Source organism: Trematomus bernacchii, unplaced genomic scaffold, assembly GCF_902827165.1.
Source record: "Trematomus bernacchii unplaced genomic scaffold, fTreBer1.1, whole genome shotgun sequence".
NCBI classification, from domain to species: domain Eukaryota; kingdom Metazoa; phylum Chordata; class Actinopteri; order Perciformes; family Nototheniidae; genus Trematomus; species Trematomus bernacchii.
In genome coordinates this window covers 5,125,931-5,145,609 of record NW_022987582.1, presented here as the reverse complement: position 1 = coordinate 5,145,609, position 19,679 = coordinate 5,125,931, and the positions used below count along the sequence as shown (strand labels likewise).

Here is a 19,679-nt window from a genome sequence, read left to right as displayed (position 1 = left end):
ATAATGAAATAAAACGAGGTTGCACTGGGTTATACGTTAAAATAATCCCTAAAGTGGCGGAACTACGTTTTGTAACGATGTTTCATGACGACTTCATTTACCAGACGGACAAGGTGCGTTTGTTTGGCAACAAAAAATATTCTAGGCGGGTGGAGTTTATCTCAGCGCGTTGACAATCAAGAACCGGTTCAACGTCGTCCCTCACCGGCCAACGCCGAATACTTAAAACAAGCGCAGTAGCGAAACGCTAAAGTAAACCGTAAAACCATAAACAAGTGTTCTGAATTGAGCTTTAACGATGTCATCTAATAGATGACATCTATACACGTCTTCAAACATATATTCCAGTTATTGTCAAACGATTGTTAGCTAACAGCAGATTTGTAATTTGTAAATTGTTTTCACTAAAATCTTATTGTTTGCTCGCCTTTGCTTGGACTGGGTTCCCACCGTTAGCCACCGTTTGCATCAGTTGTGATATTGAACCAGGGGAGCAGCGACATGTCGGAGTCCGGCCACAGTCAGCCCGGGATGTACGGGCAGGGCCGCCGGAGGAGGCGCCGCCGCGGAGACAGAGATGTTGGAGCTCCGGGACAAAACCTGTCCGGTCCAAGTCGGGATCGAGAATATCAACCAAGGGAACGAAGGGTAGGCAGCATGTGATAAACACTGCAGACCGCTGGTGTAACTGTTGGACTTCAGAATAGTGATTCACTTTAATGTATCTTTTCAGGATGGGAGCGAGGATCCACCAGGCCCACTCATTCAGAAGACCCCCATCATTCTTGCAAAACCCCCTGGGGAAAGGGTACGTTAGCTTTTTTAATAAAATGCTCTTATTGTTATTATCCTTCTTGAACACAGACAGTAGGACAAACCATAACTAAATCAGCACGTTTTAGTTTGTTTGACTTGTCCTTTGCACGCAGGATTGTCAGCTTGAAGAAGAATATGCAGAGTGACTGCGAAATGTGAAATCAAACATCATGTTATTGAATTTGAGATGGATAAAACAAGTACTTTTACTTTGATTCATTTCGCAGACATGTACTGTGTATACAAGGCAATGTAAGGTATTAACACACATTAATACGAAGCAAATGAGTTGCAGTTAAAAAGTAAATAATGACAAAATACAAGTTGTATGTATGAAGGTCTTCTGCCATCAATTTACTTTTGTTGTTGTTGTGGGATCCTTTCAAGGCAAAGCCGTCACAGAATACGCCTGTCAGCGGAGCTCCTGTCCTGGAGAAGCCCATCATGCTCATGAAAGCCAGGGACGATGGAGGGAAGCCGGGCACTCCTCCTGAAGCAGCAGCCCAGCCCACTGGTCCGGGACCCTCCAAGATGGAGAGGGAGGGGCAGCGACCCACCCAGCCCGTGTACCAGATCCAAAACAGAGGAATGGGTGCTTCTGCAACGAGCAGCGCTGTGGACCGTGAGCTTTTGTAGATTTCACAAAAATAACCTTTTTCCTCCTGGAAATGTTGGCTGAGAATAAAAAAGTAGATCTTGAATATTTTATTTGACTTTCAGCTATGGTGGGCCAGTCTAAACTCCTCCCTCCGGAGAAGATGAAGCACAGCATTAAGCTTGTGGATGATCAGATGAATTGGTGTGACAGTGCCATGGAGGTGAGTTGTGTAATTAATTTAGTTGATTGCGGAGCCATTTTATTAAATAATGTAATACTAATGTAAATATATGATGGTGTATGAACTCAAAGGATGTTGTGTTGTAGTATCTGAGGGACCAGACAGATATGTTGGTGGTGGGAGTCATCGGCCTGCAGGGAAGTGGGAAATCTACGATCATGTCGCTATTATCTGCCAACACTCCTGAGGAAGATCAAAGGTGAGGTTTTTTGTAACACCAACAATGAGCTCAAGCTTGTTCATGTGCAAATGATATATTAATTTAAAGTTGAAACAGATACTTCTTTAACTTTTCCAAGTAGTATTATTAATGCTGCTGTTACAGTAAAGACCCCCAGATCGCATTTCACTTTCCTGATATAAGGAACTACAACACACTGTTTAAATAAAGAAGAAGAAGATGGACCATTCAGTTTTCCACTCTGTTATACACCTGCATTTTTTTGTTATACATACAAATACACACACAGTTATGGTAGCACACACACACACACACACACACACACACACACACACACACACACACACACACACACACACACACACACACACACACACACACACACACACACACACACACACACACACACACACACACACACACACACACCAGTGACCCCACTAGTTAAATATATCAAAAAAGGAATTTAAGTGCTTTGAGAATATGTTTGGGGTTTAATACAAATATATGCTTAAAGGTGGGGTTAGGGTTAGGGTTAGTTCACATTAAAGGTGGGGTAGGTAAGTTTGAGAAACCGGCTCGAGATACAATTTTTGTTATATTCCATGGAATGCTCTTAACATCCCGATAGCAATGAATATCTTAAGTGCTTTGACAAAAAATCCATAAAAAAATGTCATCTGTGGAAGCCGTACTACTGTAAAAAGCACGACCAATTATTTTAGCCGGCCCGGCTAAAATAACTGGATGGCCTACCTGCCTGTCAGCCTTCCATCTGTGCACAGACTTATCTCGTGCCCTCAGTGGTCATGTGCGCGTTCGTGTGTGTTGGAGGAGGGGCTCTGTAAGGAAGTGGCAGATTTATTCCGGCTGTGTATTTTCAAATTTTAGCGCACTCGAGCTGGTTTCTCCAAAATTACCTACCCCACCTTTAATATAGGATTTATTTACTTTTCATATTCTTCAGTTGGAACCGAAGCAGCTTATGCTTACCCATCCACAATTTAAATAATATAAACAGACTAAAAACGAACACAAATCAGTAGTAAGAGATTGATATTTACATCTTTATTCTTCCCATTATAACTTCGTATTTTAAAGCTGTACTTACAAAGTGAAGTTACTCTTTCTGAACACACAGGGGTGATATATACAAGCCCATCGGCCTGTTGAGAGTCAAGTGGAGTGTTCAAGCTAATCGTTTTGTTTGAAAATCAGTTCAGTGTTTGGCACTATAAGTCCACAGACCAGATAACCATGCAATCAAATACTATCTGTTTAAAGAAAAGTGGAAGTAGTAACCAAAACATTTATTCAGACCTTTACAGCCAATGTAGGCGTGTGGCGCAGTGGGTTAGTGCGTTGGTGTTCAGATCAGGGGGTCACAGGTTCAAACCCCACTGCAGTTAGCATGTCGTTGTGTCCCTGGGCAAGACACTTCACCCCAAATTGCTCCTGTGGGGATTGCCCACAGTATTGAGTATGTAAGTCGCTTTGGATAAAAGCGTCTAACAAGTAACATGTAATGTAATGTATGTATTTGTTTATTGCAGTTGTTATCCATTCTGTTCTTTAGGATTAACAAATGCAATGATGTGGTGTGATTTATGTTTGTTTGCACAGGGGTTATGTATTCAGAGCCCAGACTCAAGAAATCAAGGAAAGAGGAGGAAACCAGAGCACAGGCATCGATTTCTTTATCACACAGGAGAGAGTCATCTTCCTGGATACACAGGTATAAATGAATTGATTTGGATCAGTGGATTTTTCTCTTTGCTGTCTGAGTTTTAGCAAATCCTGTGTAAATTGAAATGTAACCTTGGAATTCAAAGAAGTTGAAGAAAAAAACGGTTAAAAACTGTTTTGGTTGATGATTGATGGGGTGTGTTTGAATTCTTCCTGTGTTCCTTCAGCCAATGCTCAGCCCATCGATTCTCGACCACCTCATCAACAACGATCGGAAGCTGCCCCCGGAGTACAACCTCCCCCACACATATGTTGAGATGCAGGTCAGTGGCTGGCGTGCAGATGGCATTGGGTTAAACATCTTCTTGTTTATGTGTGAAAGAAACAACCTCTAGTAACCTATAATGAATGCTTCAAAGTTTCAAAGGATGTTATTGTCATGTAGCACAATAGCTACACTGGAGTGCCCTGGCACTTCCTACAGTGCAACACACAATATATTTTTTACATATAAATAAATAAAAATAGTAAAAGAACAAATAGGAATAAGATAATGCAAGAGAGTGGTGTAAGAGACACAATGGTGAAAGAATAAAGCTGAAATAATTACAGTTGTTTAGTTTCCATTTTAATTATTTTCCACACATCACATTCTTTTATCATTATCTACAATGATTATGGTTTGATTTTGGAGTCGGTAGAATACACGTTGTAGACCGAGACTTCTTTGCAGCTCCGGCATACTTCAGTCAGATGCTTTTATATATTTCACATTTACCAAATTGAATATTGCACTGATCCATTCTGCCATTTTGATATAATTTCAATTATTCGTGATGCACTACACCCATTCACATGCAACCACATTCATACTCTCTGCATACTCTGTCCACAGTCTCTTCAGATCGCAGCCTTCCTCTTTACAGTTTGCCATGTCGTCATTGTGGTTCAAGACTGGTTCACTGACTTAAACCTCTACAGGTAGGTTTTTGCGTATTACAATAGATCTGTTACTGCCCCCCCCCCCCCCCCCTTGTATCTTGAGAGGACATTTGTGCTTTGCTTTGTCATGAGTTAAATAGTGTTCAATCTGTTATTTGTTCTCTAAGTCAACAAATGCCTGTTGACAATGACTTGGGGACCGGTCTAACTTGTTCTTATATTGTCGAATACGCCAATATGTGTTCAGGTTACAGACATGAGAGCAAACTTAGTCAATCATTTTAGTGTTTCAAAAATGAATTAATCTTCTTCATGGATATCAGAATCAGAATCAGAATACCTTTATTAGTCCCACAGAGGGGACATGTACGTTGTTACAGCAGAAAAAGAGCCACAGACAGCTTAATGTTACATATGTTACATGCATTAAAAAGTATTAAAGTTAAAAAAAAGTTATAATTTAATAAATATACCCTTTCCCTGTGTGTATCATTTCCTAATTTCAAATAACTGAAATGTATTACTGGTTAAAAACAATTGCTGTCTTCAGTGTGGTGGCAGCCAAAAGGTACTAAAAAAACATGAAAATAAATTCTGTCTAAATATATATATAATGTCTAAAGATATACAGTGTAAATGATAGGGAACCAAGTTCACTTGTGATTGGGCAAATCATAATCCCAAAGTGAATCTGCTGCTAATATGAAGCTTAAGCAGTCGGCGTTAGACACATGAGATGTGTATTCAAGAAACAATACCACAGCTGCAATGTCTTACACTTAGCAAATATTGAGTATATATTATATCTCAATGTCTCATGAATGCAGATGTTGATACCGAGCAGGAAGTGTAATGTTATGTTTGGACATAGGTTTCTTCAGACTGCGGAGATGCTGAAGCCTTCGACTCCATCTGCAAGTCATGACAGCACTGGCTCATCGGGCAATGATGATGGAGCAGAGTACTATCCTCATATAGGTGAACTCTTAATACAGAAACACATTCTCAAATAACCAGGTTTAAAGATATCAAAATCAACTTCTTTAAATTCCTCCCTCTTGCAGTGTTCCTCCAGAATAAGGCCAGACGGGACGATTTCTGCCCAAGGAATCTGAATAACATGCATATGGTGGTGGACAAATTAATGGCCCACTCTCATCTCAAATACAAAGGTTCAAAACTACAAGAATATTCTGCTAATATGCATGCAATTGTTGTTTTTAGATGCAAATCATGTTTAATGTCTAAGGGGATTGGTGTATCATTTTGTATTCATCCAGGAAGGTTCCAGATATAAGATCTATTTTTTGCAGTCAGTCCTGGGGCCTCTTTTATAAAACTATGGTAGGATTCACGTCACACTGTTGTGTATAGAGGAAACAAAGAAAGTGCTCACGTACACAATTATTATTATAACTCAGTGTGCACACACGCCCTTTATAAAACACAATCAACATGCGGCGCACCTTTGCGAGCATTTCGTCACGCCCACTACTGTCTATAAATAGTAATGGAAACATCCCTTATTTATATTTATTTATACTTTTTGCATAAGGACGATCGTAACAAATGCCGCCAAAACAGCTAAAAAATTACACAATGTGAAAAGAGACAAGAATGTAGGTTGATAGATGGACACGGTGTGACAGTAATGGCGGACTGTCAGGAAGGATCGGCCAATCTGAGGAGCGTAAGAACAGGAAGACAGGTGGAGACAGGTGCAGACAGACAGGTGACTCAGATTACGTGCACGTCAATAAGCAGTGTGCGTAAACCGTGTCCTGCACCCAGGGCGCGTCCACACTCTTTCAGCGACTCCATCAACAAGTAGAGGCAATAAAGTATGTGATGTGACATGAGAGGTGACAATCACATCGTGTTTTTGTTGACATACCTTGTTGTGTGCGACGCGTCACTTCCACACGCAGGCGCGAGGCTAAAAAATAACTTTATTTGGGTTTCAGCTTAAAAACACTTAAAACATCAAAACATAACGAATTCAAAAACCTACAAATAATTGCCGAATTTATAACACAATATGATAGGCTATATAATAACAAAGACCACGCAATTGTAAATCCTCGAACAGGTATAGAAAACAGTGTCGATTTAAACCTAATTTGTCCTATACTCTTTACATTATTATTTATTTGTATTGGAATGCATTCCATAACATGTTAACATTGTTTAATACTTATAAAATAGATCTTATTGATTGTATTATTATCCTCAACTATGTTTTGGTTCACTGAGGCACTATCAAACACACGTTTTTGTATCTGATTTTGCACCAGAGGTAATATTTAAATGTGTTTACACAATGGTAGATCCATTTCAAACCCTTTCTGTCCTTTCATTCTTTGCCATTGGTGTTGCAGTTTCTTATTTTTTCCAGTTTATGTTCTTAAGCATGGGTCAAACTATCCCACGGTAGTATTTTTGATAAATATATTTTTGAAGGGATGTACGCTGTCTTTTGGGCGTATGAAACTTTTATAAATGAGGCCCCTTCTCAAGACAGAAAAATCATCTTCACATAAAAATCAGTTTCACATGTTCATGCAAGTAGAATACATTTAAGAGATACAAAGGGGTTGGTAAAAAAGGAGGCCATACCATGCTACGTACCATACCAGTGACATCCAAGACGCATTTCACCTTAGTCAAGGGTTATGTAAAACAACAACATGTTTCCTTCAAGGCAACTTTCACAAATGACTTCTACAGCTTTTTTGCAAATCATTTGATAACCAGGGTGCATAGAAAAAATGGCAGTATTTTGTTAAGAGATTTTAGTGATGTCACAACTGGACTCATGCCATTGTCTGTGCTTTGTTTTAAGGAACTTTGTCCATGCTGGACTGCAATATCTTCCCTGGCTTGGGGCAGGACTATCTGACTACTGAAGTCAACATGTTCCTCCTTCCTATGCAGGAGAATGATGGGGAGGATAATCTGACTAAAGCAGGTTAGAGAGAATTTCTCTTCACATAAAGCAAAACTCAGTTGTCCTTTTTAAATTGTGTAAAATGTGAATTGATGGCTGTACTGTGTTCAGGGACGGGAACATACCCGCTCTTCTCACTGCTGCCGGGGTACAAAGGACATCCTGCCTTCCCCACCATGGTCTCAAAACTCCGCAGCCAAATACTAGCCATGCCCCGATGTCAGCTGTCACACACCATCCTCACTGAGAAGAACTGGTAAACATCACATTCCTCTTTTCTCCCCTATTGTTCAAGATAACTCATGTGTACACTAGTAATAAAAAAGAGAGATCAAACAGCAAATAAACACAACACAAACATAGAAATGAAGGGTGTTATATCTAATGGGGATCTGTTTGTTTTTTGGCATAATCAACTTTAATTCAAAGTTGACAGCATAGCCTGTGAGAGGAGGGGTTTTGGTATGCTGTTTAATTATTTACCAGCCAAATATAGAATTTCCACTGGGGATCAAGGGGAACTGTCCCTTTTACTTTTAGTGTTTCAGCTTGAGTTTCTTACTAAAATCTCTTTGAACATTAGTCACTTTTGCCCAGCTACCATCGTGCTTCTGAGAGAAGATCAAAATATATGAATATACAAGACTGCAACCTAGTCACCGTTATACGTTAGGATGCCTAACTGTTGTGTTTTGTGTATGTGTGTTGTATTATATGCCGGTGCAAACGTCACTTTTATTTCCATTTTATGCAAAAAGAAATCTGAGAGATAGTGCTAAAATGCTAAAATATGACATCTCAAAAACGTTGTATAAACCTGTTTTGTTTTTACAGGTTTCACTATGCAGCTCGTATCTGGGACGGGGTGAAGAAGTCCTCGGCCCTCTCTGAGTACAGCCGCCTGCTGTGCTAACACCGGGGTCAGACTGCTGCTTTATACACTAGCTGTTGCAAGCTGTTTTGTCTGATACTTCGGTAAATGGAATTGTGACTCTGCAGTTGAAGGCCAACAGGAGGCAGGAGCGAAACTAGAATCTTGGACATTTGTGATTCATGCAGACTTGTGGCATAAAATCCTGCGGACTCTTGGTGTTCTGTCAGAAAGTTGTGTATCCCTGCCATGTTCCGCAGTACGAAAGAAAGAGAATACCACGTTTTAAGCAACACTTCATATGTTTTTATTTGCAAGGCATAATTACATTGTGTGATGTTGTTTTTGGAGTTTTGGCTTATTGATGACGTTTTTCTGAGATGGAAATATATATATATTTCTGTTTTTTTTATTTGTGTTTCTTTACATCAATAAAAATGTTTCAAAACAAAATTCTAGTGTGACATGTTTCATCTATGGTTCTTAAGCTGATTTGGGCGTTAACTGACTCCTTTGAGGAAGACATTTTGTTGTTACTACTGGAGATCATGCATCAAGAATGTAATGCCCTTCTTTGTTGCTCAGCAAAGCTGTCCTGGTTCACTGCTTTTTTCACTGTATATGTTTCCTTTAGTTAATATCAGCAAGGAATCTAAAGTTTATCTTCAGTGTTGCACTGATGAAACACTCTAAGATGGCCACAAAGATAAAAGAGATTTCCACTCATTACGCTTATTATTATCATAATTATAATTATTCTTATTATTACAACTGTATTCATACGATAATAAACTTAAATACATTATTCAGAGATTAGGCCAGTCACTGTCATTAGGTATGTCTTTTCTATCTAAATCTAAATGAGACCACCACTTTATTACAAATGTTACATCAATATTGCCTAATTTAATTGGTAATATAAGGCATGTACGTCCATGGAATTCTTCACAGTCACAGTTCCGTCAGTGGCAATTAGTCAGCTGACACAACAATGGTAGTGAGCTCCTTTTTGTATTAGGGTTGGTTTCTCTCATTGTGTGCGAGCTAAAAGTAAACATAATTCACTGGGTGGATCCCTTTATGAAATCACAGTTAGTGACTCTATAGCAAGAATGAAGGTGTGGTCTTGAAGTCAACTCCTTCTCATGAGAACTACTTAATGCCATACCACATCCAACCTAGAGTCACAGTCAGATTTACCCTGCCATCACAAAATGCATCTCATTACACTAATCCTTGGGACTGTGCTTCTCCATCAAGGTACGTTTGTTTATCCATTTAAGCTTTTTTTTTAAATTATTCTTAGAAAAAAACAAGTATTATAGTTTTATTTTTGTATTTTTTCTTTTACCTCACTTACCTTTACTATTGTTTTTAACATACTTGGGCCACTTGTTACATGCCATATAACAATTGTGTCTGTCTATTTACTACTAGCTATTTTCCTGTTGGTTCGATTTGCACGTTATTGCTATATTCTTTGTTCATTACCTGTTTGTACACAGATTACAACACAAACATTTCCAAAATTGGGATCAATAAAGTACTATCTTATCTTATCTCTCTTATTATTATTTTCTTTTTTATTGTAGATGTAAAACAAACAAGTCAGAACTGTGCTTGACATCCAACATCACACTTTTTTATTTCTGTTGCTGTGGTGTTAAAATGATTTTGTCCATCCCTTGTAAAAGAGTTGTTGGATATTTATTTGGACTTTTCTGTGTGTTTTTTGTTTTCTCAGCATACAGCCTGGAATGTCATTGTTCACAAGGTAGCGGCTGCACAAATTCAAAAATAGAATGCCCCTCCGGACAGAGCTGCAGTTCAGAAAGACACGTCTCCTATTCAGGTAATTTTGGTGCCTTTTTTAATTTGGAAACTGCTTTGTGGGATTCTGCTTTATTTACAAAGATAACACTTCCTCTCGATTGCAGATGGCTCAAAGATGTCCGATGTCAACTTTAAAGGTTGTGCTTTGCCTGAACGGTGTGTTAATCGCTCAATGAACCTCGGGGTCGTCGAAACCTTATTTTCCAGCTTGTGTTGCACCACCAAACTCTGCAACTCCGCAAATGCCCCTGGTAATTTACTTGTATTCACTGTTGGTATTTCAGAATGTTCTTTGAGAGCTGTTCTCATTTAAAATTGGCTTATTGTTGCAAAAGTTGTTAAAAATGTTTTTTTTTTAAATGGTGGTTGTTGCATTTTTCAGATGTATGTATTGATTGTTGATGCCAGTTCATCTATCAGAATATAAAACAACATGTTTGAAGAGGATTGTGTTAGAGAAGACAAACCAGTTTGAGGAAAATAACCTGTTCCATGATGCACAACTGCTTTGATATTGTGCCAGAAATAGTCTCGATATAAAATTACCTTCTCTAAAAACATAATTCTTTACAAAAGTTTTGAAAAAAACACCAAATAAAAAAAGTGCATTGCAGTCACCTCTTAGCCCCGTTTTACATCCCCTAATGTGAACAATGTTTTATGTTTCAGAACCTGTCCGATCTCAACCAAATGGTAAATCGTGCTTATCGTGTGTAGGACAAACGTGCACCTCGCCCCTAGCCTGCACAGGGAATCAGGAATTCTGTTACTCAGCGTCAGGTAACAGGCCCGCAGCATTGAAATCTAACCCTGTTCCACACATTAATCTGCGCAGAGCAATGCGAGGTGATTATAATAGATGCAATCCAACTTGATTTCTAACATTATTCTTTGTTGTTCTTTCAGTGACTGTGGATGGTCAACCTATTCCGGTGAGGGGGTGTGTCCCTAAGGAGATGTGCCAAGGGCATAGCAGCTGCTGTGAGGGGGACCTTTGCAACAGCGCCAGCAGCACCAGCGCTGGCCTTCTGCTCCTCATGGCACCGCTGCTGTCTCTGGGCCTGCTCTCATAACACTTTGAGATGACTCTTTATCTTATTATCTTTGCATGGCCTCATAGTGCTCACCCCCCTGCCCTTATCCTTTCAACCGATGAGTGAGAAAGTTCAATGCAAAGCATACATATCGAATTTAGTAACAATGTGATTTCCTATTTATCCCTTGCCTCATATAGTATTAAACTGGCCTATTTGCTTTTTGTATCCCTATTGACTACGGTGACACTTTTGTCGTGAACAGACAGCAACAGCTTTTTCCTTTGGTAAAACACGAGGAATGTAAAATAAACATGTAAATTATAAAATAATTTAACCTATTTAATTGTCAAGTATATGTTGATGTTACTGCGTAATAGAAGTCTCAATAAATACATTTCTTAAAATGTGTTGTGTATTTTGATTGTATTTCTGGATTTACTGTGAGTGCTTTAAATATTTTTTGACTCTAATAGACATTTGCACCATAAAACCATAAAAGTTGGTACAAGGAAAAGTTAGTAATTGCTCTGAACTCCAGGTCTGTTTCAGGACCACAGTATTATTTGAGGTTGAAGGCATCCATGAAGTTTTACAGTTTATAATATGTCAAATATGGCTTTTGTAGTGAACACTTGGAGGCTGCAAACATTTACATTTCAGCAGCAAGAGGCAACTTTCAGTTATTTTTTTAATCCTTCTTGGGTTTTTCTTCTCCAAAATGATTGGACCAAACAGCCGAAACTCTTTATGAAGCATGTGTAGAATTCTTATACCTAGATATATATAGTTAAATTGTTCTGCAAAACCTATTAAGAAATTCATTGATCCTGTGATGAGATATGCCTAGCAGGCCAGAATCAAACACCTAATGGCTGTAGCTCCTGGCATACATAAAAGCCATTTGTTGTACTGTTACATAACTTACAATGTGGACATTTAGCCTTTCTAGAGTTTTTAAAGCTTTCACCAGATATTGATATTGATATCTAATAATGTAATGATGGTCCTTGATATCAGCTGGTAAAAATTGCACAGATATAAAGAATTGTCCAACTGTGACATAAACAAATGACTGATAACTGCTAATCTGTATATAATGTGACATAAAAAGTTTGCAAGGAAGTCATAGTAAAAAGCAGACATGTGTGATCAACTGACCCACTGATGGCTTATGCAAATTCATGTTGTTCATCTAGGAACAATGTATCTCCATCTAGTGGCATCAGTGTTTACAACATCAAGTTTATACACTCTTTAAATGCTTTTTATTATTATAATTTCAATGATAATTGTGCAGCCTCCTGTTGGGCCACTTGATCCGGCAGCAGACAAAACATCAGATTGATAACATGATAATGTGATGGTAAAATACATGCATTTCTTTTTCAGTAGTGGATCCATGTTCCATATACGGAAAATCACCCCTCATAAAGTGGTGGTGTGTGTGCAAAAATGCATTTCCTGAAGCCTAGAAGTCTGAGACGTTCCTGGTTCTCATAGTGATTGTAAGACAATAGTTGTAGACTCCTACTAACAACTACATTTTTCACAATTGTTAAGAAGAAATTAATCACTTTGCACTCTGCAATCAGTCAAAATTAGTATTTATTGTTATTATTTACCTGATGTACAAATTCAGTGAATTGCCAGCAGATACACTTTCTCTAAATTAAGTAAATTAAGTTAAAGTGAAAGACCAACCCTGCCCCCCAACACACAAAAAAGATATATGTACTGCAAAATATGTTTATGAATATAAAATAAAAACAGCGACATAGTCCTGGAAGAACATACGGCTTCCTAGATCCTAGATGTCTTGAAGGACTCAACAGTTGGCATACGTATCGTCAACCTGCAACACATATGAAGAACATTTTAATTAAATATACAGTCTCAAAGTGGTTCTCCGTGGCTCCCTAATGTGTTTAAAAAAAGGTGAAGATGGTTTAAAATCCTGTGATAGAATTATTGGTTGGTGTTTTTCCCCAATGGTTAGATAAGATAACTAACTCTTCTCCAGATATAAGAAGCATGACGTTACACAATACTAACCAAAAGCCTGTCAGAGTGAGGAGGTCTCCGGTTGCTAGACAAAAAAAGAAGCACATAATTAATGTACAACTAAATGAAACAAAATGGAAGGTTATTTCAAATAGTTAGTGTTGTTTGAACTCACGTCTTTGGGGATGGACAGCATTGTTTGGGGTTCCAGCTCACATCGCTGTTATTTCTGTTGGAGGAGGGAATCGCACAAATTAGGTTTTGTACGTGCGTACTAATAAAACTGTGTGATGTGTTAGAGAATATTACACACTTACGAATAGCCAACACTGAGGTCCGCCTTGTTGCCTTGGTTTCTGCAAGGGTAATAAATAATATATATGAATTCATGTTTAAATTAGTTTTAAAGCATGGAAATGTAAACATTCTCCCCTTATCTGGGATGAAAAGGGAAATTTCACTCTTGGGCGTTCTTACCGGGAAAATCTTCTCCAAATGGACCCCCTGTATTGAGAGAAAAAGTGTTACTTCCTGTCAGCATTGGTTTATTCTCTTTGTCAGTTTAGACACAAACCGGCTGACATACCGTTTTTCCGGCCTGGGAGGTCTCTCCCTGTTCTCACGGTTTCTCCTGGACATTTGTTTAGAAAAGACAAAAAAAAGCTCATCAGTGATTTTGAGCCGGATATGAGACAGAGATTGGTTTTCGGTTCATTTAGATAAAGCTTACCTGGATACTCTATCCCATAGAGATCTCCTGAGAAAGTTTGACAAAGACAGATTTACATTTGGTGGAAATATAGAATGTATATATGACAAACAAACAAGCAGAGCACTGAAGTCCTGATTGGCCACAGCTGTTATATCCATGCTATAATAATTGGCTCTCACAGCAGCTGTGTGGCTATCAGTAAAGTCCTATCATATTCATGCAAGTGTACAAAGCTAGCATTACAAATGAACTTTTCTTTTTTACTTTGGTCTTATATAGTAACAGTTTGTAATAGATGGGCATATCTTGGTTGTGAGTGTTCCTCAAATTCTCATTATTATGCTTTAGGTTTACCTTTTCTCAGGCCCAGGCGGTGGTGTCAGTGAGTTGTCGGGACGCCTTCTGTTGGTTAGGAAAAAATGCCATTCATAACTCTACTTGTAAATTATGACTTTTACATAATACAACAAAAAAACAGTACATTAAATAGCACTGATAAAACTCTTCTGCCCGCCATGTGCATGTTAGCAGGCCATAACAGGGCTGTTATTAGTTTTTTGTATCATCATTCTCATGCTGTTAAAAATGTGCCTGATGTTAAGGTGCCAAAACTACGTGGTAGGTTTAGGGAAAAGATCATGGTCTGGGTAAATGTCACTTATGTTAAGCTTTTTTGCTTACAAAGGCTATGCCAGTTGAAATAATTCATTGTTGACTGATTCACAACGTGGAAGTCCTATTTGTGTGACCCATCCATACTCAACTCCCAACCACTCTTAAGCCAATTTTACCGGTCTTCATAGCCTGACTTCTTCTTCCGTTTTTTTCGTCATGATTACTACTGCCACTAGAGGTCACAGCATTCTTACATTGACATTCAAATTTTAGCCTACTACTCTACTACACTTTTATTTTAAAATGTGTAGCTAGCTAGCAAAATGTACTATCATTGCATGACTATCCTGTGATGGGCACAGCCAGTGTTAGTGAAGGAGATTAACAATTTAATGTGTTTCTTGTGACCATGATGACAATTGAAAATGTTTGGATGAGTTCATGTTGATGTGAGTCGTGTCACGTTGGATAGCGGGATTGTGGACGAAGGCCAGAGGTATCATTATATTTAGCTCAAACATGGATCAAAAACGGTGGAGCAGCTAAAGAGGTAGACTTTCGTAGTTCTGTCACCGAGTTGTTGTTTTTGTGTGTGTGTGTGTGTGTGTGTGTGTGTGTGTGTGTGTGTGTGTGTGTGTGTGTGTGTGTGTGTCTGTCTGAATCATTGAATTGAGAAGGTTTATATTGTTGCATTCATGTTGTCTACATCCTGTATGATAGAATATACAGGTGTTGATTGAAATTGTCCTGACATTTTTGATAGTAGTCTGTATGTCTGTCGAAAAAAGTGTCTCCACCACTGACTGTGATTTATTTACCTTCTCCTATAGAAGACGACTCCAATCACTGCAGCTATGATGATTACAATCAGGGATATAGCTGACACTGCGGCGATCAATGGCCAAGAACTTGATCCTGTGGATGTAGGAACATTTGAAGCTCATAAAAATGTATTAAGTAGATTATACAACTGAATGTACGGTAGAACTGGTAGATATAAACTGAACAAGTGGTCTTTGTGGGTCTAACCTTTCACAGTCAGCTGGACTGTGCTGGCTCGTTGCTTGTCAAGCCAGTAGACGGCGGTACAGGTAAGGCTCATGACTCCGTCTCCTCCAGCAGCTATGAAGGTTATTGTGGAGGTCGTCTCCCACACGCCCGGTGTCGTCATGGTGCTTTGGACCTTGCTGGTGATGTTGGGGACACTCCATGAGAAAACTGGAGGATGTGACGCACATGTGTGGGCCACAGAGCACGAGACATTAATTGTTAAGCCTGCATCCACTTCTGCTGGAACGGGGGTCATCACAGGTTTTTCTGGGGATGCTGAGCACATGAAACACAGAGCAGATTACTTTTGTCGATTAGAAGGCAAACACAAACATAGCTTGGGATATTTAAATAATCTGAAGAATGAGTATTAATTCCAAACCTTTCATAACAATAAATACACAGCTATTGTTGTATTTGTGTCTCCCATGTCCTATCTCTGCATGGAAACAAAAGGGCCCGTTGTCAAAAGGCTTGATGTCATCAATCTCTAATGAGCAGTCTCCGTGACTCAGATCTTTTTTCATTTTGGTGCGGCCCTTGAAATGGTCAATCACTTTGCTCTGGGCATTATGGTAGATGGTATCCCCAGTTTTTGGACCAGATGCCACGTGTGATAGGCACATCTTGGTACGGGAGGCTGCAGGGAATCACCACGCAGGAGCGGGTCAGTGCATTGAATCTGAAAGGGACTTTTACAGCCTGAACGTAGAGCGCTGCAAAGAGAGAAACAAGCCATGATGGGATGCCTGTGGAAATCAGTCTGCTTGTGACATAAAATGGGAGCAAGATACATTTTTTAAAAGGAGAATGGAGAAGTACACCCACTGTCATTTTCATGTGGATCAATTGGTCTCTCATATTCTGGAAAGAAAAACAAAACAAACAGACAATCATCAATTAAACGTTCTTCAAATGGTATATTCTTAATTGCTTTATGGTTATAGGAGAAGATTGAAACATCTACTTTATAAGTGACTGCTGTTTATGAAATGTAAAACCTCACTTTTTATGTGAAGGATGGCAGATTCTGAAGTCTCCCCAGTAAGAAATGAAGCAGTGCAGGTCAGAGGTTTACCATTGTCCCCAAGAGAACCAATAAAGGTTAGATTTGACAAAGTCTCATAGGTCTTGTTGGAGATGAATTTGGTTTTGAGATTACTCTGCAAGTCTTCAAAATTCCACCCAATGCTCGGTTTATTTTTCCTACACTTGTAGGAAACAGAACAGATGACACTCTTTGCCACACCCTCCGTCGCCTCGATTAGCCGCTCAGTCATTGTGATTTGGTCATATGGACCTGGGCAGAAAGGTCAAAGTCAGTCTTAACAATAAAGATGTTGTAAGCACTTAACACATGGTCTCACATTGTACTCACATTCAACATTTAGCTTGAGTTCACTTGTGGCCTCCTGGCCACCACGGTACCTCACAGTACACCTCACACTCTGATCTTCCTCTTTTACAGCCCAAGTATGCTCAACAGTCCTTTCCCAAACCCCATCAGATACTAGAGTGTCCCTAATGACATCTGTTCCAGGTATGCCATTTAGGGTCAGTTCGGGGGGAGCAGAGGCACATGTATGGCGCACACTGCAGGTTATTGTGCTCTCCTCTCCCACCCTGGGGATACCAATGATGCTCAACTGCGGTTCCTGTGCTTGATCTATGATATCAAATCAAGAAGATATTTGGACAACTGCCTTCATTGGAGATCGGATAACATGGATTAAACAGGGAGAGAAAGTATCCAGATAGTTACCTGAAACAATAAGTTGACAGGTTTTGTCATTAAACGAGTGACCCAGGCTGTGGTACGAGGTGATGGGGTTCTTGTCTACCCATGGGTAAAGTCGGTCCTGGTTGTGCGACATGTCAAGCCTCTCGATCTTAAGACTACAATTCCCTTCCCGCACAGATGGAATCAAGCTGGTTATGCCCTGATATTTACTAATAACATTCCTTCTTTCTTCATATACAGACGGGTACCCATTGCTTTGGTACAAGTACCATGCAACTTTGAGGTCTGCAGGCTGGGAGATACTGTAGGTGAACGTGCAAGGAATGACAATACATGAACCTTTCATGCCAGTGATGCTGTTGGGCGTGGTGAAAGACCAGCCGAGAGAGAGCATGTTTCCTGTCAAAAGAGGAAACATTTGACAGTTGAAATTCACTTTATAAAGAATTCAAATTATGAGTTGGCTTCCTGCTAAGATCTTTTTTTTTTTTTTTAAAGGTAATCTATGACTATAACATAACTTTTATTTCTCTATATTATTTTCTAAGTTCTTCCTTCTTTATCTATTGATATTCCCTTCAACTATCTTTTTACATACCATGCTGGAAACAATCAATGTTAGATTTGATGGTCAAGTGATATTTAATTTTCTAGGATCGTTATTTTTTATAGTGACAGAGATAAATATAGACACTGCAGTAGTTATCGAGAGTTCACAAAATGTGATGAGTAAATTCAATTTTATCAATGAATTAAATTTAAGTGCAACTGCAGACATTTGTGCAGATGACGGATGAAAAGACAGTTATCATTTCTACTCACTCTTCACACGTAAGGTGATGCTCTTTTCCTGCATCTGCCCCCCGATAAATTGTGCATCGCATGTCAGAGATTGTCCGTGGTCGTTGGATGATGCTGTGAATGTCAGAGTGGAGACAGTCCTCCAGCTAGCGATTCCACTCTTGCTGTTTTCAGTTGTGGTTGGCATGTTACCATAGTTCCATGAGAGAGTTGGTAAATGTTTTGAGCACGTGTATGAGGCAGTGCAGGTGACTGTTCTTGGCTGTCCCTCAAGAAATTCGTCTGATGTCTGACTGATAATCAAGGGGAGAAAGGAGCCTGAGAAACAAATGGTAATTGTTAAAATGTTCAAGGCCAACATAAAAAAAACTTTAAATCTTGCATATTCATAACGTACATTCTGCAGTCAAAGGTTTAGTAGCTCTTGCAGTTTGACCGCCCAGGTGTCGGACGGAGCACTCCACAGTTTGGTGGTCCCTCTCTATGTTCAATGTGGTGGTCAAGGTGGTTCTGGATGTGCCATCAGTCATGGAGACATGAGCTAGACTGTGGCTTTGCAGTGGGATGTTGAGACTTAGAGTTGGTGGAGAAGTGGAACAGGTGTGATAAACATAGCACTGCACGGTCACAGACTGTCCAACCTTCATGCTTCCAGAGATCATAATATGCGGTGTTGCTGCCCAGTCTTTACAAAAGAAATGATAAGAATAATACATTTAGATACACATTATGTAAAACTAATCTTTTTTAAAGCAAACTTAATACTTACCCACTACTTCAATTGTCACAGTTGTATCATAGAATCTGAAGGTGGTTTTCCCAACATTCTCTGGATCTACCCATGGGTAAAGCTTCTGTTGGTGGTGATACTGATTTACTGGATAGATTTCAAGAGTGCATGTCTTCTTGTATTCAGAAGTAAATACACGCGTTCTTTCTTTGAATATGCTAATGACGTCATCTTTGTACCAATTGTCATAAACTAACGGGTATCCCTTGTTTTTGTACTGATACCAAACCACACGATCTGGTCTTAGAGGCGGATACTCGTAGTAGTCAAAGGTGCAAGGGATGACAAGGCAGGAACCCGACAATCCTTTGATATGTCTCGGTATCTTTACATGCCAAGCCCACAAACCCTGGAAAAAGATGTATCCTGCAAGAGATATAATATACAAAAGGGACATTTCAATTTTTTTTAAGATTATGACATTTTGAAAAAAATTTAAAAGACTGAATTTATTTTATTACCTAAAATACCGAAGCTCAGAAGAGAATGTCGGAACCCAGACATCTTGTTAATGTTAAGACACACCTAAATATGTGAAATAATCTTTTAGTATTATGCATTGAAAAAGAGAATACATCTGTCCATCTTTTTCATATTAATACATAGGGCACATCAGATATGTCATTAAACGAGTGACCCAGGCTCAGTGGCGGCCGGTGGTCTTTTTTTTTGGTGGGGCTCTTGACGTACCGTAAGTGACCTGTCCGGGGGGTCCGGGGGGTTTCCCCCCAAATTTTTTTTTCGAGAAATGACCCCTTAAATGATGACTTCTGGTGATGTTAGAGGGGGGGGGGAAAGGAGAAATCGAGGCTTAAAA

The 19,679-nt window shown here is 39.3% G+C and overlaps 3 protein-coding genes across 3 annotated transcripts; 2 read left to right on the top strand and 1 right to left on the bottom strand.

The window, feature by feature from the left end:
- The first annotated feature begins 198 nt into the window (after positions 1 to 198).
- Positions 199 to 8,599, top strand: smg9 (SMG9 nonsense mediated mRNA decay factor). Its single transcript, XM_034127591.1, has 13 exons — positions 199 to 648; positions 734 to 808; positions 1,204 to 1,438; positions 1,537 to 1,634; positions 1,742 to 1,854; positions 3,460 to 3,571; positions 3,750 to 3,845; positions 4,418 to 4,503; positions 5,336 to 5,442; positions 5,529 to 5,636; positions 7,307 to 7,432; positions 7,523 to 7,667; positions 8,246 to 8,599. Exons 1-13 carry the CDS (start codon positions 502 to 504, stop codon positions 8,322 to 8,324), a joined length of 1,527 nt encoding a protein of 508 aa, XP_033983482.1. The 5' UTR covers positions 199 to 501; the 3' UTR covers positions 8,325 to 8,599.
- An 869-nt stretch (positions 8,600 to 9,468) lies between these two features.
- On the top strand, positions 9,469 to 11,537 carry LOC117480321 (ly6/PLAUR domain-containing protein 3-like). The gene is made up of 5 exons (XM_034127611.1): positions 9,469 to 9,542; positions 10,027 to 10,134; positions 10,220 to 10,366; positions 10,785 to 10,895; positions 11,022 to 11,537. Exons 1-5 carry the CDS (start codon positions 9,497 to 9,499, stop codon positions 11,186 to 11,188), a joined length of 579 nt encoding a protein of 192 aa, XP_033983502.1. The 5' UTR covers positions 9,469 to 9,496; the 3' UTR covers positions 11,189 to 11,537.
- A 1,202-nt stretch (positions 11,538 to 12,739) lies between these two features.
- Positions 12,740 to 19,489, bottom strand: LOC117480291. The gene is given in 20 exon segments (XM_034127573.1): positions 12,740 to 13,004; positions 13,205 to 13,238; positions 13,329 to 13,382; positions 13,471 to 13,509; positions 13,631 to 13,657; positions 13,740 to 13,784; positions 13,884 to 13,910; positions 14,220 to 14,267; positions 15,299 to 15,395; positions 15,510 to 15,806; positions 15,913 to 16,127; positions 16,129 to 16,246; positions 16,359 to 16,394; positions 16,537 to 16,830; positions 16,909 to 17,196; positions 17,293 to 17,670; positions 18,094 to 18,390; positions 18,470 to 18,757; positions 18,842 to 19,228; positions 19,324 to 19,489. Coding segments are annotated over 20 exon segments (3,039 nt in total). The 5' UTR covers positions 19,367 to 19,489; the 3' UTR covers positions 12,740 to 12,977.
- Positions 19,490 to 19,679: the final 190 nt, after the last annotated feature.

Excerpts from the sequence above, each read along its gene's own strand:
- smg9 (XM_034127591.1), top strand. The coding sequence starts at position 502 with ATGTCGGAGTCCGGCCACAGTCAGCCCGGGATGTACGGGCAGGGCCGC. Across the intron at positions 1,635-1,741 it reads GGTGTGACAGTGCCATGGAG|TATCTGAGGGACCAGACAGA; the intron begins GTGAGTTGTGTA and ends GTTGTGTTGTAG. Across the intron at positions 3,846-4,417 it reads ACACATATGTTGAGATGCAG|TCTCTTCAGATCGCAGCCTT; the intron begins GTCAGTGGCTGG and ends CTCTGTCCACAG.
- LOC117480321 (XM_034127611.1), top strand. The coding sequence starts at position 9,497 with ATGCATCTCATTACACTAATCCTTGGGACTGTGCTTCTCCATCAAG. Across the intron at positions 10,135-10,219 it reads AAGACACGTCTCCTATTCAG|ATGGCTCAAAGATGTCCGAT; the intron begins GTAATTTTGGTG and ends TCTCGATTGCAG. Across the intron at positions 10,896-11,021 it reads ATTCTGTTACTCAGCGTCAG|TGACTGTGGATGGTCAACCT; the intron begins GTAACAGGCCCG and ends TTGTTCTTTCAG.